The following is an 18,560-nucleotide window of genomic DNA, read 5'->3' as shown; positions in this document are numbered from 1 at the left end:
CTGTTGAGTGGGACCAGGTCTTGGTGAGAAAGTGGGGGCCTCCAGGAGGGCTCACACCGAGTACTCCCCAGAACTAGCACCACCACCAGTGTCTTTGTCCCCACAGTGAGCCAGAGCCGCCCCCCTTGCCTCCACAGGAGACCCTCCAATACCAGCAGGTAGGTCTGGTCCAGGATCCTGTGGGGCCACTGCTTTTTCCACTGGATCCTGGTGCACATGAGACCTTGTGTACACCCTTCCAAGAGGGGAGTTTCTTTTTCTGCCTGTCCTGTCGAATTCCTGTGATCACACCCCACTGGCCTTCAAAGCCAGATGCTCTGGGGGCTCCTCCTCCTGATGCCAGACCCCCAGGCTGGGGGTTCTGGTGTAGGGCTCATGACTTTCACTCCTGTGGGAGAACCTCTGCGAGATAATTATTTTCTAGTTTGTGGGTCACCCACCTGGCAGATACGGGAGTTGATTTTATTGCAAGTGCACCCTTTCTACCGTCTCATTGTGGCTTCTTCGTTTTTGTGTGTAAGATATCTTTTTTGGTAGCTTCCAGTGTTTTTCTGTTGATGATCATTCAGCAATTGTGATTTTGGTGTTTTTGTGAGACGAGGTGAGCTCACGTCATTCTACTCCACCATCTTGTCCTTGCTTCATAATTTCGTAATATCTAATTTAGAAGGAAAAATAGGTGGCTTTGCCATGTCTAACTTGTGTTGTTTAGAGTTGGCCCTAGTGTAAAGAAAGACCATCATTCGGTCCTACTCTTTGAGTTTTAAATGTGTGACCAAGGGACGCAGGCTCATGATGTTTGAGGCAGGAGCAAATTTTGATATGCTTGTTTCCCTCAACAGTATAGATCAGAGTCAGTCAGTCAGAAAATATTTACTCCAAAGGGCCAGAGTAAATATTTTAGGCTTGCAAACCACACAGTCTCTGTCACAACTAAACTCTGCCACTAAAGCATGAAAGTAGCCATAGACAATACGTAACAAATGAGCATGCCTATGTTCAAATAAACTATATTTGAAAAAACAGGCAGCTAGAATTTGGCCCGAAGGCTACAGTTTGCTGAGCCCTGGTGTACATAAATAAATCCAAGGTAGCAAAAGTTTGTTGTCAGTTTTATAAAATTTGCCTGATCTTGAAAAGACATTTTCCTATTTCTAAATGCCATTTTTAGATGATTATCTTTTCTTTCTATTAAGATAAAGCTGTTGTTACCTTACATTTCCTCCAAGTGATGAAAGTGGTAAAGATTTGTTTCTACTTGCTACCTAATCGTACAGTAGTTTGCATTCTATGACTTCAAAATGAAACTTCCCTTCTCTTGACAGATAAACTATATGTGAAGATTGGTGAAAGGGAACATTGATTTCTGAAGTAGCCTGGAGAGGAAAAGCACTGCTCAATATCAAGTGGACAAATGCTTGGTGTTTTCCAAAGACGCTGTTGAAGTAGTCTTTGCTACTGCTTTCCTTGACTCAGTCAAAGCTCTTCATAACATGGGCTGCATGAAATCAAAGCAAACTTTCCCATTTCCCACCACACTCGAGAGTGAGAAGAGGCATGAAAGTGAAGAAAACTTTATGCCTGAAGAGAGACTTCTACTCAGGATGCCTTCTCTAGTTAATGTCAAAGAGGAAGTGAAGGAACCCCTAGGGCCTGAAATTGTGGTCTTTGAATTTGCACACCGCCTGTCCCAGGAAATCTTGAGTGATGCCTTGCAGCAGTGGGCTGGCAACCACCTCAAGTACTATGACATCCCATATATTGAGAGTGAGGGGCCTTGACGCTGTGTGTAGGATGATGACACTTTCTCCAACTGTGGATAAAGTTGGTGCTAGTTTAAATACATGAAACAACAGCAAAAACTGGTGTGAATAAATACAAATAACTCCATCTGGGTGTAAAGAAAAATATTTTGATAGCCATCAAGAGTCTAAGAATACCTAAAATGAAGTGTTTTAAGCAGTTCTACATTAACAGCAATTTCTATCTGCTTGGTCTTGGATTTTAGTCATTAAAGGGTTAAATGTAAGTCCTCTGGTGCCACAGTAATCAGCTGTGTCACACCACTTCCAGAGGCAACAATGCCATCACCAAAGAAATAAGAATTTTTAAAATTCTTTAAAGAATTTAATTTATTTAAAACCTGTGTTTTCAAAATGGTCATTTTAAAGACATTCTTTTAAAATATTTGTCAATTTATACAAAAAAAAACCCAAGATATGAAAAGGATTTTCTTGAAATGCCTGGGAAAGGGAATTGCCTGGGCACTCAAGCCATAGCTGTTAACAGTGGGTCTTGTTTGCCAAAATCTTTTGAGTCAAGGATCCCTCCCCTTCTTAACACAAATGACCAAGCATTAGAAAGCAACCCATGTGGAAGAGGTCCACCGTGAACTATGTCCTTAATAAGATATTTACTTTTGTAGATGAAAAGCATAACCATCACCTTGAACCTCAGCGCCCTAACTAATCACACCTGTTACTGGATGACTCAGGCTTTGCATATAAGCATCTTAACAATATACAATTTACAGAAGTCATGACAATGTTTATTGCATTGAATTAGGTAGCCCAGTGATATTACTATACAAGGAAACAAGCAGGGGAGCTTTTATAAACAGCAATCCAGAAAACTGTAAAGTAATAGAAGCCCTAGTTGGCAAGGTGGAAAGAAGAACCTGGTCTCAGTGCTGCGTGTATGTTAAGCTTTACTGTCTCACAGATGCAAGGGGCTGGTACATGGGCAATCACCATTCAGATTACTGTGGGACCAGATTATGCATAAGAATTTATAGTTATTACAAAAGATCAAATACTCTTCCAAAGGGAATACTCATGTGTATTTTTAATGGTAACAAAGCCCATGGGGCATTTATAGCCATATACTATACTATTTTCATAAATTTGGCTACTTTTTTAGGAAGCCTTTTTTTTTTTTTTTTAAGTACTGTTTAAGATCAATGGTAACAGAAAATTCAGGAAAGGGGGAAGAAGGTACTAGAAGATGTAACTTGTAAGATAATTGAGACTGAATCTTTACAAGTATCTTTTCATCAAGATTTGCCACACATTGAGTTTAACTGGAATAGGAATTATTTAAGCCCATGCAATTAGATCCTTTTATTAAGATACAACAGACCCTTGTCATTGAAATCTAAAGAAAGGCAGAAAAAGGCTTGTGACCTCTAATGACATAAATGTGTATGACCTTATAAGCAGGCAGAATTGCTACCTCTAATTTTAGCAGTTATACTCTGAAACCCACAATCAAATAGACTGAATTCTCCAAGGTAAATTGGCAAAGAAAATTCTTTTGAAGTAAGTGGTGTGCCACTTTTCAGGTGCCTTTGGACAACTGGTCATTTAACTTTCACCTAATCCCAGGGTTTGTACTGTCCTGTTGTACTTACAATCTAGCAACTTTACAAAATAGAAAACCTACCACCCCTGTTTATACAAGGATCTGAAGTTACAAGGCTAAGAACAGAAAGTTTCCAAAAAGTGCAAAACATATTTCCAGCTCATGAAGAAAAATTTAGGTTTATGAGTGCTTATACTAATGACTCAGACAAAAGCCTAGATGTTGCCGTTTTTCATTCATTTTATATTTTACATCAGGTACTTTTGCTGCAAGGTCACTGCTGTTTAAAAGATATAAGTAAGTATATAAGATAATACATACTACGGTGAGAACACAAAGCCATATAAAAGCAGCGCATCACACTAAATTTTTCAGCATACATAGGGACATAGACTAGTAGGCTTTGATTATATCTAAATATTTTGATCTCAGGTTCCTCCTTTGCCCTGGGCCTCTATTTTCTAGGGGTAAAATACAGGCAGGCCTGCCAGACCCGTATCTAAGGGTCTAATCTCTGTTGCCACCCTCTCTGATACTATGGCAATAGGGTTTTGTCACTGAGCACCACCCCTTTGTCCCTGACTCACTTTAACAGTGTAGTATCTTGTGACATACAGACACTTACGGAGACGTATGCTGTATAATATGTCAAACCATGGACACGGAACTACAAAGGCTTGCATAATCAGTGAGTTAGTGGATAAACCAAGTTGGGGGCAGGCAGGAAAGAGCTGGATCAACAAATATACTGCGTATGATTGTTATCAAGATATAGTTTGGCCTAGATGACAAGATAAATGAGAACATCTTTGATACGATAATTCAACTTCTTACATACCTTCATCTTTAAATATTGGATTTACTTCATTTTGAAGGTCTTTCATGAAGAAAGAGTAGAAGGGCTGCTTGAGAAGGAAGGAGAACAGAAGACTGAAAGAATTATTAGCTACTGGAATGGGAAACATTTGTTCCAACTTAGATCACAAACACAGAAGAAATAAGAATAGTGGCCAAATTATAAGGGAAAAGAAAATGGGGAAAAGAGGGCCCAAGAAACAACACTCACGTCAGGCTCCAAAAACAAGTTTCCAGTGTTTTCATCTGAGGGGAAGGACACAGTAGCCAAGTTCCGTTCCGTTCTTTACCACGCTCACATGTGCCCAACCACTGAATCTTCTCCCTCAAGAACATCCAGTAGAGGGGCAGATGAGTGCCACCAGCATGACAAAGAACCTGCAGGGGGCAACTCTGGAAGCAGCAGATTAGCAGAGAGAAATGTGCTGATTCCTCATTAAGAAAACTCACATAACCCCACACATGTGCTTCACTGCTCCCTTCCCAGTTCAGTGTCTTTTGAAAGCTAGTTATTACCTTTCAGTCACAGGCCTTTGACCTGACAGTTCTCCACTTTCCATTGCCTTATCAGTTCTTTGCAAACTACCTATGGTTATTAGCACTTAAAGCACAATTTTGAAGGGGATAAAAATTATCTTAGTCCCAAAGGAATCATTTGTGTCAAACTGCCTTATAAGTATTAAAAAGAGACATGTTGAATGAAGTAGATGACACTCATATATCTTACTCAGTATCACTGGCATTGTATGAGATGGGGGAACTATACTTCTGTAATTATATAGTTTGAGAAATCAAAAGTTAGAGACAAATTATAAATAATGTCAAGGAACAGTAATTTAAAAACAAAGTTCTAACAAATAAATTGTTTGCTTAATCATAATGCCCCCATCCTGTATTTGTGTGACCAAACTGGACATGTCTTCCTTGGAGCAGTGGGCACAGGCTCAGATGTATTCCCTACATCTTACTTGGCAAAACACAACTTTTGTTAGCAAATCTCTTCACTGTAAGACTTAGCTATGAAATGGTATATTTTTTCCCAAATATTTTTGTGAAAACATTTTTCCTAACTGTTCAATAAAAGTCTAGTTGCAATTAACTAGTTATGAGTCCTTATTTAATTGAAGCAAGCAAATGCTTTTCACCATTGTGTGATTTCAAATTTTTTAACATAAAGGACTTAACATTTTCTGCATTTCTAGCAAATACAAAGAAAATAAAAGTCCATTTACACAAGTATTTTCTTAGATCATTCACATCCACATTTAGAAGCTTTAAGAATATAAATGTAAACATGTTCATTATCATGGCATCTTTTTTCCAAATATGTTCCTAATTTTGGGGGGAAGAAAAATGCTTCATGTTAAGTATATTGAGAACAGAAAATTTAAAGCAATACCTTCTGGACTGCAATTTCCTCATCTATGAGAAGGGTGCAGGATATAATCTTTGATGTCTTTTCCAGTTCTGCCTGCTTTTCATTCTAAACTAAGAGAACTAAAGTTCTCTTAGTTTCTGAGGGGTTTGGAATTATGGAAAAATTGTACCAAGCTATAAAGTAAATCATAAGCTGATCTTTAATTTAAAAATAATTCTTACCTAGACATTAATGTTCCAAGTCTGGAACATCCACAGTTGTGTACCTTAAAAAAACTTATTTTGTCAACAGCACCAATTACTGAAGGTACTTCTATTTTGAACAGAAGTCCTCTTGTTTTCAAGTCCTTCTCCTGATTTGAACTGTGTAAGAACAAATTACTGTTATCACACAAAAGTCTGATGTAAATTGCAGAAGGCAGAGTGTCTCTATCTTAGAGATTAGAGTTTTCTAATGCCTCATTCTGCCAGATTAGCAAATACTCTAAACAACAAGAAATAATGCTTTTACTTTCCCCATAGGAAGAGATTCTGGTTAACTTCAGAAAAAGCCAAGGCTGAGTCAATAATACTGGAAAGACAACCTCATAATAAGCTTTCCTCTGCCTGAGATTTCTATCATTATAAAAGGAACACTTCAGCTACAGAAACTCATAATTATTTTAAAACAGATTTATATATGGAGAAAATTCTATGAAGTGTTAACACAGTATGCAAAAAAATTTCAGTTCTTATTTTTTATAACCTATACATAAGTTTACTTAATCAACATTAAAAACCAATACCCTAAGCCAAAACATAAAGTTCCCATTTCCATTAGATATACTAACTCAAGAATCTAAGACCTTCAAATTTTCCCATCTTTTAAAATAGGGCTGGCAACATTTTTCTGAAAAGGACCAGACAGTAAATATTTTAGGCTTTGCAGGCCTTATAATCTCTACTGCAACTACTCAAAGCAGCCACAGATATGTCAACAGATGAGTAAAGCCATGTTCCCATAAAGTTTTATTTATGGACAATGATATTTGAATTTCATGTAATTTTCACATGCCACACAATACTGGTCTTTGATTTCTTTCTCCAACCATTTAAAAATGCAGAAACCATTCTTAGCTGAGGGATATATGAAAAAAAAAAAAGGCAGCAGGTTGGCTTTGGCCCATGTGCCATAGTTTGCCAACTCTGCTCCAAAATAATACTTTAAAAATCCAGTCTCTTCAAAATTTCAAATCATTACTTCCCAGAGATTTGAAGTGATTATTCAAAGCTTCATCAGTAACTTCTTTTAGATCAGCTGGTTTCCACTTCGGACTCTGGTCTTTATCTATTAAAACTGTCAAGACATAAGAAACGTTAGTATTCTCTTTGGTTATTACCAGATTTTAATTACTGAATTGACACAAACTACCTTGGACTAGGCATATTTTTCTATAGCACATCTTTTTCTGCAAAGTTGAAATTTTTGTATGTGTCCCTTTTTCTTTTTCCCCTTAAATTAAGCCCTCACAGATTGGATGATGACCTCACCTGCTAGGCCTGATGTCTCTAGCTTGAATACAGTCTGCTGAACTAATCCAGTGGTTTAAGCCTTAGAACTCTTTTTTGTTTTTCTAATAATATAATAAATGAAATCTCTCTTTAGCTCTTTATAAAAGAGGTAAAACCAGAGTTGGTGTGGCTTAAAGGTAAGGCAGGAGAGTGGGTAGGGCCCAGATCTGTCTTCTAACCTCCTCCACATTGAACTGAGAGGAAACTTACTTGAGGTACAGGGAAAGGGACTTTATACATAATTAAATGTGGATACAACTGTTTTGCTGAATCTTCTAGCTCACACTGAATTAAAATACCAGACCACCTTCAGGTTATCATGAGAAGCTCTGCTTCTCTTATTTCAGTGTAGTCATCACTTGGTGTAGCCACACAGTATCCCCACAGGATTTTAAGTATGAGGCAATCAATCCATAACCTCCTTTAAAAAGGGAGGAGAATGTCAATTTCCTGGTTGTGATAGTATACTACAGTTATACAAATGTTACCATTTGGGAAACTGGGTGGGGGGTATGCAGGATCTCTCCATATTATTTTTTACACTGCATTTGAATCTACAATTATCTCAAAAAATTAAAAACAAGAAAGAGAACGGGGCTGTACCTAGTCTGGCTGTGGTAAGGAATTTCAGCCATGCTTAAAATGTGCGTAATTCTTGTGGGGAATTAAAGTATTTAAACATACAAAGCCTACAAAACCTTAAAAAATGAGTTAATCACTAAAAGGCGAAATAGTTAAAGAAGCAATCTGGGAACCAAAGGCAGTAGGCTGCCTCAGAAGGTAGAGGGAAGGGGGCTTTATGCATAATTAAAATGTGGATACTGGAGGTTCTCAAGGTTTGGCTGCCTAACTATAGGATTCCAGCGTCAGATAAGTGGTGATACTGAACACTGATGTTATGATCCCTGCCAGTTTGAAAGTTTTACATTCCCTGGACAGAGTAAATAAAAACAATCCTGGAGCATTCTTTCTACAAGAATCTCTTCCCTAAAAGCTCTCTGGGTCAATGCTATCTACCTCCTTGACAGTCCACTGAAGGTCAAATGGAAAGAGAATATTAATCAAATTTGCATGTTATTTAATTTCAAACTAACAAAATTTTTATTCTAGCATAGATAAAACAAGTTCTTGCCGTGTAGACAACTCAGGTTTTTCAGGTTTCATGAGGCACCCACTCAAATTCCAGTTGGTAGCTCTCTAGCTCTTCTGAGATAATCCTTTAAAAAATTTTTTCCTGTAAATTCTTCTAAAGGAAGAAGTTTATTCTAGATGTTAAAAGTAAGAATTTTTTCCAGCCATTCCCCTAATTTGATAGTTTATTTTATCTAATTCGGTAACATACTTTATAATTAGTAAATTGTAGCAAACATTTGGTTATGTAAGAACATCTTAACAGTTTTACCCAGAATAGATACTGCTTTCTGAATAAAGACGTTATGCTGAAAGATGAGGGTACATACTTTCTCTTAATTAAAAAGTAGCTTGATAAGCACCTGGGCTATGAATCAGAACTTCGGTGCTGCTTGGTTTCAGCTCTTTTTCCTTAAAATAATTGACAGGATATCTAAAAGATAATACCTTTCTTTTCTAAGTTTAAGAAGGGCTGCTATAACATATAATGAATGAATACTTTAGCAACATAATCCAAGTAGCACACAGGTCCTCCTAATATCAGAGGTCTAAGCTCTGATCCACATGCAGCAAGAATTTGCAGGGAATTAGTAGGATGAATGCATGTTTTCTATAAAACATATAGCCATTTCCTCTGACTCAACTCCACGTGTCCTCTGAAAGGATTTGTTTCTTTCTTATACTATATCATGCCAGAAATGAAGAGAATTCTACCACAGTGACCAGTGTTTATTGAAGCTTACAGCTCAGAGAGCATAACCTTTTATTCAGATAAAGTATATCTAGAGTCTGTACTATATTAAAGTGATAAATAAAAACATAAGAAAATTAGATATGTAAAATACAAGCAGAGTGAAACAACTCATTTTATACAACATAAATGACAGCTACTATTTATAGGCATATGGACTTATACACAAAAAGAAATGGTTGCAGATTTGCTAGGAACAAAAAAAATCAACTACTTCACTAGCTTTTTCTTAATATTCTTACTTTGAAGATGATAAGCAAAAATAGAAATTAATAATAGTAGCATATGTTACTAATTATGCCATGTTTTTTTCTCAATGTCAATGTTTAACTGCTAGGTTCAGGCAAAGAGGTGGATGGTAGGGTCCAACACAGCTGGGATTTTAGAGGGGACTTCAGGCCTTTCTGCAGGAGAATAAACGTACCTTGCAAAGGCTTCAGCAGCAGAATTAATTTACAAACTCATGCTGCACTTAGCAGAGGGAGTCCATGTGACTGTAGGAGAATGATTACCTCTTATATATACATTAGGGAGCGGTGGCCACATTATTGGAATTTTTTAAACAATACTGGTTTCAAAGACTGGTCTTCCCTCATATGCCAGTTGGTAATATTCAAAAAAAACACTTTGCAATTTTTATAAAAGTTTGATTTTCACTAATCAAACAACCATCATCTTTTTTTTTTCTTTAACAGTATCTGCTCAAAAATCCTATTTCCATAATAGCCAGGAAGGAAACAACTGTCACTTACCTGCCCTAACACCTTCATGAAAGTCATGGCCTCTCTGAAAGAAAATCAAGATTAAATGCAGAATTTCTGGGCATCTTCATTCCTGATCATCTCCTCTCTTCCAGCCACTTTAGCCCCCATTCCGTGGCCACACCCTGAGCCATGACATTCAGAGACTGGACCACCTCTGAGAACCCACTCTGATCACCTCCTCCTTTTCTTATTTACTCAAATATCTCCACTGCTACAAATCCCTGATTTAACTGAGCTGCACTGATCTACGCGACTTTCTCACCATTTGTTTTGGCTTCACTCTGCTCTTCATCCAGCCCAGTTTCCCCAGTTCATTAATGCGGTCATTTTTTTTTTTTCTTGAAAACGCCCTTATCTCCCTCAAGCCTTTCCCCCCGCCCTTTATTCTATCTTGGCAAAATCTCAGCACCAGCTGAACCCTACTATTTACCTCTGCCTGTGTTCGAGCAGCTAAAATCTTACTGCAGAAAAATCATACAACTGTGACTGGCTTCGTTTAAAATTCATGATCACAAATCTCAAACAGGCATGGAAAACTGCCTCACAATCCATGTTCTCTTCCCCAATGCAAGATAATGACTTCAACTGTCTTCTGTCCCCTCAACCTCTTCCCCTAGCAAGTTCTACTCTTTACACTATATTCTCCAGCTAATGAGTTAACCTTCTACTTTATTTTAAAAAAAGGAAAAAAGACGCCCTAAGACAGAACATTCTCTTCTTCCCACCAAAACATCTGCAGCCCAACTACAGCCATCTGCACATGCCTTCCCTTTCCCGTCTAAGGAGGAAGGGACCCACCCCTGCCAAAGGCCAATCCTCCCCTGCCTTCCCATTCATATGCCCTCTTCTCAAGGACTAAGCCTGAGAAGGTCACCTGTCTCTCTTTTCCTGCCATCATCAATGTAGGCAGTATAACTTAGTGGTTGAGTGCATGCAGTTCAAATGTCCTGGGTTCACCTCCTGGCTCTACTACACAGTAACTATGTGACCTTGGGCTAGTAATTTCTCTAACTCCCAGTTTCCTTATATGAAATGGTAATATCAACACATCCATCCTAAAATTATCTTAATCCACATTCCAGCACAGCATCTGACACACAGTTAAGTGTTCAGTAAATGTTAACTATTATTAGTATCATCAACATAATCCTTTTTCCCTATTGGCTCATTCCCAATCATTTACAAACATGTTCTAGTATCTTCCAAAGGAAATCTCACTTGATTCCACAGTCCCAGCTTCTACCCTATTTCTGTTTCAAGAAGAAAGGGTTGTGCACAGTCTTCAATTCTTCACATCCCATTTACTCACTTCCCCTCCAGCTTACCACACTGCAACTTCTGCCTCCACACACCCCTGAGATGGCTTGCCAAAATCATCTGTAACTTCAGTATTGCCAAACGCAAAGCATGCCTTTATCCTCGTCTACTAGAGGCTCTGGCAGTGTTCCCTCCTCCTTGAAACACTCCTCTCCTGCTTTCATGACACCACGCTCTCCTGGTTCTCCCACCTCTGTCCATTTTCTCTTCCACTGCTCATTTTCCTTCTATATGATCTTATCCACTCTAAACTCAACACATCAGTGCCTGAGTGATCAATTCTGTTAAAAATAAGATCCTGTCCCTCCTCTGCTCAGAAAACATCCAGTGCCTTCCCATTTTACTCAGAACAAAAGCCAAAGTCTTATAAAGACCTCCACGGCCATGTATGCTCTGCACAGCCCTTCCCTATGCTGTCCGCCCTGACCTCCTTTCTTTCTCACTCCCCGACCACCCCTGCCCCACTCCATCAGCAAGGCCCCACTGCAGTTCCTAGAACAGGAAGGCCACCCCTCACCTCAGAGCTCTGTACGTCAGATGCCCTCCAGATAGTGCATGGCTCGCTCCCACACTTCTTTCAGGTTTTCACTCAAAGAACATCATCTCAGTGAGGTCTTCTCTGGTCTTCCTATCTACAAGTTCAACTCCTGTCCCCCTGTATTCCATACCCTCCTTCCCGATTAACTTGTGCTCCTTAGCACCTGTAATAATATACTACATATTTTACAAATTTATCTGTTTATAGTCTATCTCCCCCACTATAAAGTAAGTTCCAGGAGGGCAGGGATGTCTCTGTTTTGTTTACCTATATATTAGTGCCTAGCACATGGTAAGCACTCTTATTTGTTAAGTAAATAAATCTCCAAAGTGTTCTTTTTTTAAATTGGCGTTAATGTCTCTCAGACTTAAATCTGTAACCCACACCTCTAAGTTCCAACTCCTAAATGTGTTCTTTCCTTCATATCCATCAAGGCCTATCAATTCTATCTCCTACATTTGTCTCAAATCCATTTACTTCTCTCCACTGCCACTCTAGTCTAAGCCACTACTATTCTGCACCTGGATTACTGCAGTAAACTCATATCTGATCTCTACATCCACTCTGAATCCTCTCCCCAACTCCATCATCATTCAGTAGCAATAATTACCTTCCTAAAACCAAATCACCCCCTGCTGAAACCCACGAGGCTTTTCAACATTCTCATTTCTCACCCTTCAGGTCACTGATGAGCTGACATCTCAAAGATGTCTTCCTGGACCTACTTATTTAAAGCTTTCCCTTTGCTTCCCCCATTCCCTCTTGTCCTCACATCATTCTATCACCAACCCTGTAGGTTTCCTCTACAGCACTTACCACAATTTGTAATTATTTTACTTATTTTGTTTACTTGTTCTTTATAGTCTCAGGAGGCTATAAATCCCATGAGAACAAGGACATACAACAGCATAATACTTAGCACAGTGCCTGGCACATAGCTAAACATATTTGCTGAGAGAATGAAGGAAGGAAGGACTCAATCAATCCAGGCAGTACACTAAATGTACAGTGAAAAACAGGGACTGGGTGAAGTGTACTGGGTAGGGGTCAGGAGCGTGACCATCTGGTTTCACACGCCATGTCTCTGCCACTTAACAGATGCACCACCTTAGGCGGGTTACTTTACTTTTCTATGCCACTGTTTCCTCATCTGTAAAGTGGAAACAATAATAGTACCTGCCTTCTACAGACAGTGTAATATTTAACTGAGAGAATGCACGTAAAGTGCCTAGCATAGTACCTACTCATAATAAACAAAAGACCTCAGCTGCCATTTACATCCTATGGAGTGACCTCAATATATGACTAATAGAGCTTAATTTATGGTTGGATGAACTATTTTGAATATCTTCACTATTTCAGGACATCGAAGACCATTAGGTATGTCTGCTTTCTAGTTATTAAACATAATGTTTCCTTTAGGCCATGAGCGTATTAATCTAAGGGTCCTCTACACATAACACAAAAGAGATAATTCTGCTTTAAAAGAGTTTATCTGGGGACTCCCCTGGTGGTCCACCAGGTAAGACTCTGTGCTCCCAATGCAGGGGGCCTGTGTTTGATCCCTGGTGAGGGTACTAGATCCCACGTGCATGCTGCAACTGAAGAGTTTGCATGCCGCAACTGAGTGTCCACATGCTGCAACTAATAAGTCGGCATGCCGCAACTGAAAGATCCCACATGCCGCAACAAAGACCCGGCACAGCCTAAATAAATAAATAATTTTTTTTTTTTTTTTTTTTTAGAGTTTATCTGGGGGGGCTTCCCTGGTGGCACAGTGGTTGACAGTCCACCTGCCGATGCAGGGGACATGGGTTCGTGCCCCCGTCCGGGAGGATCCCACATGCCGCGGAGTGGCTGGGCCCGTGGGCCATGGCCGCTGGGCCTGTGTGTCCGGAGCCTGTGCTCCACAATGGGAGAGACTGCAACAGTGAGAGGCCCACGTACCACAGAAAATTAAAAAAAAAATTAAAAAAAAGACTTCATCTGTAAGAATAAATCAGTATGACTCTGAAATATTTCATGAAATCAATAATATTCTATGTGATTATTGCCTATTTTAAGTGTATCTATAATGGTATTTTCAATGCTAATCTATTAATTAAAACATATAAAAGACTAATAACTTCTCTTTGTGCATTTAGATTTAGAGAATTTATGCTTCTTGCCCAAGGTCAGAGACTATGCCTGTAAAATGGTTAAAATTTCTATTCTGAATTTCACATGAGGTTAGAGTCCTTCTTACAATTACATGCAAAGGTAACTGCTGTTTCATAAAGGCTTATTAACAATCTGTGAGCAATATTCCCACGTGCCTTAAGCTAACTGGCCTGTTGTATTTTCATAGAGTCGATTTATAGATAGTTTCAATTTTCTTGTTTATAAATTTTCTATATTTTACATGCTTTACAGTGAACATATATGACTTTCATAACTAGAAAATGACAATACTTCAAAGAAAAATTCTTACCATACAAGCTTGACTCAGCCGATATTCCATAGTTAATACTTCCTGCAAGGTCTTGGAAGACCCCTCCATGAGTTGCCTTAGTGTGATCTTTAGGGATGTTGGAGACATTTTATTAATTACCTATTAGAGAAAAAATTTACTAGTTTTAGCCCAATAGTTCCTTTCCTGCTTATGATAAACTAGCTGAGTTTTGATATAAATCATATTAAAATTTGCTCCTTAACAATACTTTCATACAACAAAGTCTCATAAAAATAAGATTATGCCTTAGCCTAATCCTGCCAAAGCACCAAACAAAATTTTCTAATCCGGTACAACAAAACAGATCATTCTGCAAGTGGAAGAAATCCTATATCCATAACTGAAGTAATAAAGTACATCGACATTTTGTAGCCTGCCTGACATAAATTATCATCTCAACTACATAATAAGCAAGCAGTGATTAGGCCTAAATAAAACTAATACACATCTCACAAAGCACTAATGTATCAGAGGACAGACATTTCACTTTCTAATATAAAGAAAGTGAAAGAGTAGAAATACAGTAGCTCCTCCTTCCCACTTTGTGACTCTAGAAAAGTGTCTTAACTATAGTCTTCACCTAAAAATAAATCCACTTACCTTGGAAGTAAAGAGAGAGACAATAATTCAAGGTATTGTGACGTGGTCTTCTCTAGTACTTAAATATTTGATAAAATAAGAAATATAGGCCTGACTCCTTGGCTACAGTGCTATGCCACCTCCTTCTGAATTTAAAGATGTTATTACTGATGTTCCAATACATGTGTATGGCTGTGAATGCAACAGCTGCTGCAGGAGGTCCCATTACATGCGTATAAATCTGAGGCCTGCCCTTTCCTTTGTAATTGCAATATATAGTTTGCAGGCATGTTTTTGAGCGACTGTCTCAAAGGTATGAATTTCACTTTTTGAGTTCAAAGAACTCTCCCCACATCAAGATTCCAGGTTCTCTGTATCATCCTCAAGTCTGGCAACAGATTCAGAGAACAGACTGAGAGGGTAGGGCAGTATCTTACCAAGCAGTTGCCAGAGCTTAAATAGATGACTACTGTACAGGAAAAGTTGAGGGAAGATCAGTACCCTACCTACAGCCACAATGCTGAAGAGAAGATGAGAAGGAGAGAGAAACAATTAAGTCTTTTATGAATCTAGTTCATATTCGCAGGAACTCATGCTTCTGCCCTCAGTGCTGTATGGACACGATCCCACTCAATGCCCTGACAGAGCTCCTACTCCATGTTCTCACCTTTCTGGGTGCAGGCCACGAGGATGATGGCACCCTGCAGCAGTCCACATACTGTGCTGGGGGCCCATCCTTTCCATAGCCAAGTAGGTAATGCGTCCATTTCATTTCCAAACCCAGTAGTTTTCTCTGGTCAGAGCAATGCTCATGTTATCACAATGAAGATCTAGAAGAACTTCATTCACAATGCTAAAAGGTGTACTTCAGGGAGGGACACAGCTACCTTCTATCTTTTCTGGTCTGCAAAAACAATGAAGCTACAATTCCCTTTCCAACAGGGCTGCGGTGTGCAAGCTCACAATTACGCACCTCACTCAGTACTACTGTTATGATTAACTGCCTGTGTCCTCAATTCTTAGTTTGGTACTTTATGTGCCATCTAGACACAAAACTCTGTCTCTCACCATACTTCCTCACCTGGCTACCAACTAATTTCATAAGAAAGGCCACTTAAGGTCCCCAGTTGTGCTTGTGCCATATACACAAACTAGAAAAAAAATGGGAAGAAAATTTCATTACAAAGGCTCCGTTGGTTCAGACATTTCATGAAATATTAAAAGATGTTTTCATAAGACAGATAACAGAAGAAGAAACTGTCGTCTCCAACCACTCAATATGCTGGCACTTCAGCACAGAGGCTAAGGTTTTGGACTCCAGAGTGAGACAGCTCTGAGGTGGAATCTCAGCTCCGCTGCCTCCTACATGATTGACCTTAGTTTCCTCATTTGCGAAATGAAGATGATAAATATTACCCACTTCATAAATGGCATGGCAATACAGGATAGTGCAACGTGTCAGAAAGCAAGCAAATCAAGGAAGGGAAGGAATTGAGCACATTTTCCTTAGCTCTCAGGCAAGTATGTTCACACATATGCACATTTTACAAATGAGGAAACCAGACTCATGAATCTGTCCAAGGTCACACAGAGCAGGAATCCAAACCTAAGCCAGCCAGCTCCAAAGCCTACCTCCTCATACTATATGAGGCTATAAAAGTAGTTAAGAAGGTCAAAGGCTGAAGAAACGTCAAAAAGAACAAAGATGGAGGAGAGGACATTGTGTCAGGTGAAGAAGTGAATAAAAACTTTTTTGTGGGGACTTCCCTGGTGGCTCAGTGGTTAAGAATCTTCCTGCCAATGCAGGGGACATGGGTTCGAGCCTTGGTCCGGGAAGATCCCACATGCTGCGAAGCAACTAAGCCCGTGTGCCACAACTGCTGGGCCTGCACTCTAGAGCACGCGAGCCACAACTACTGAAGCCCACGAGCCACACTACTGAAGCCCACGCGCCTAGAGCCCATGCTCCACAACACGAGAAGCCACTGCAACGAAGAGGAGCCCCCGCTCTCAGCAACTAGAGAAAGCCCACGTGGCAACGAAGACCCAATGAAGCCAAAAATAAATAAATAAAAAATAAATAAATTTATTTATTAAAAAAACCTTGTTTGTGTAATTTCAATGGCAAAGAGGAAGACAAAGTCAGGAGAGTAGCTTGAGGAAAAACAGAGTCAAGGGAAGGCTTTTTTGTAAGGCTAGGAAAGCTTTGAAAATGATAGAAGAAAATATGCCACTAACTCAAGAAGGTAAAACTGAAGATACTGAAAGAGGGAGATGGCTGATGCAATTAGTTCCTAGAGTAGGCAGAAAAGGATGAAATAAGACCACAGATGGGGATGTTTCCCTTGACAAGGAAGTGGGACATATTAGAGCAGTGGTACCCAACCCTTTTGGCACCAGGGACTGGCTTCGTGGAAGACAATTTTTCCACGACGGGGTGGGGGGGATGTTCAGGCAGTAACACCAAGGATGGGGGGATGATGGAAGGCGGCAGATGAAGCTTCGCTGGCTCGCCCGCCGCTCACCTCCTGCTGTGCGGCCCGGTTCCTAACAGGCCGAGGACTGGTACCAGTCAGCAGCCCAGGGCTTTGGGACCCCCGTGTTAGAGGAATCAAAGAAGGGATGATGGAAGAGCATTAAAGGAGCTAACATAGCTTCATTCATGATAAAGGGAACACAGACTGTTTTGGAAATTTTGATAATGATTAGGACTTGGATCTTTAGCTAAGCCAGAAATGTGTATGGATACAGCCCTGCACCCACCCATACAACTAACTGAATGGACACATTTCTGCGTATTAGAGGAACACTGGTCAGTGTTCTAACCAATTTATCTGACCCTTTGAAGATTAGTTGTCTCCTGTATATCAAATAGCCAACTTCTTTTTTCCTTTATTTTTATCAAATGATTCACATTCTCATCTCAATTCAACAATATTACTGAGCATGTATTATGCATTAGACACTTCAGGGGAGAGAATAATCAACAGCACACGGTCCTTGCACTCTAAGCATTATAAGCACTATAATCACTGCCTTTTGGGTAAGAATCCTAGGAACGCTTCTTTTGGTTAAGTTTTATTTATTAAGTCCTAGGAAATTTGCCACAAAAGGAAAACTCAGGATAATGCCGCTCACCCTCTCCTCAGGAGTGCCAGAACACTCGATAATATACAGTCTGACATGAATTATCAAGAGAAAAACAGTATTCAGCAAGCCTACTGATTACAATTAGAAAACTTCTACCAAGTGGACTCAGAGTTGACTCAAGGGCTATAACAACTATTTCTCTGATTCACTAAGTGATCTTAGAAAATGATCTCTTGAGTTCTTTCCTTTATAAAAAAGGATATCATGTATAACATTCTTTAAAAGTCTAGGCTCTGCCAGTTTTAATCTCAAAAGAAGGAACACTAACAGGAATTCAAGTAAATTTAGATCATTTTACTTTTTAAAAATGCAATAAAAAATAGAGCTGATACTGACTTACATTACATACAGGGTAAAGACAATGAACAGGAAATGAGAGCTTAAGAAGCTAATTAAAGGCAACAAATTAGCTTATTCTTCATTTAACTCAAAAGAATACATAAAGTATAGGAAAAATACAAATGGGTGTAATTTTACTCTCCTCTGAAAAATGGCTACAGCATATTTCCAATCTATTAATATATTATGAGATGAACTTTCTAATCATTCCATTAAAAAACCAAATTCACTACGTGTAAAAACTTCGTTGAACCGTTAAAAATGCCGTCAAGATAAAAGTTTAAGTAAGCCACAGACAGTAACCACTTAAGAAGTGTTCAATGTACATTATAGAGGTCAGAGGAGAAGGATAAATCA

General features: G+C 39.1%; 2 protein-coding genes across 3 annotated transcripts in view; one reads left to right on the top strand and one right to left on the bottom strand.

Moving 5' to 3' along the window:
* Positions 1-5,308, top strand: part of C7H2orf88 (chromosome 7 C2orf88 homolog) — a 32,665-nt gene extending 27,357 nt beyond the window's left edge. For both annotated transcript variants that reach the window (XM_060302144.1, XM_060302145.1), the window contains one exon: positions 1,326-5,308. In XM_060302144.1, coding sequence (XP_060158127.1) covers positions 1,494-1,781 — 288 coding nt within the window. In that variant the 5' untranslated portion in view covers positions 1,326-1,493 and the 3' untranslated portion in view covers positions 1,782-5,308. The remainder of the gene's footprint in view (positions 1-1,325) is intronic.
* A 1,269-nt stretch (positions 5,309-6,577) lies between these two features.
* Positions 6,578-18,560, bottom strand: part of HIBCH (3-hydroxyisobutyryl-CoA hydrolase) — an 87,836-nt gene continuing 75,853 nt past the window's right edge. Inside the window, exons 12-14 of the mRNA XM_030847749.3 lie at positions 14,115-14,234; positions 9,778-9,811; positions 6,578-6,928 (exon numbers count right to left, since the gene is read on the bottom strand). Coding sequence (XP_030703609.1) covers positions 6,813-6,928; positions 9,778-9,811; positions 14,115-14,234 — 270 coding nt within the window. The 3' untranslated portion in view covers positions 6,578-6,812. The remainder of the gene's footprint in view (positions 6,929-9,777; positions 9,812-14,114; positions 14,235-18,560) is intronic.

This window comes from Globicephala melas, chromosome 7 (assembly GCF_963455315.2).
Source record: "Globicephala melas chromosome 7, mGloMel1.2, whole genome shotgun sequence".
NCBI classification, from domain to species: Eukaryota; Metazoa; Chordata; class Mammalia; order Artiodactyla; family Delphinidae; genus Globicephala; species Globicephala melas.
Note: the sequence above shows the minus strand (reverse complement) of the source record. Positions and strands in the feature narration are given on the sequence as shown.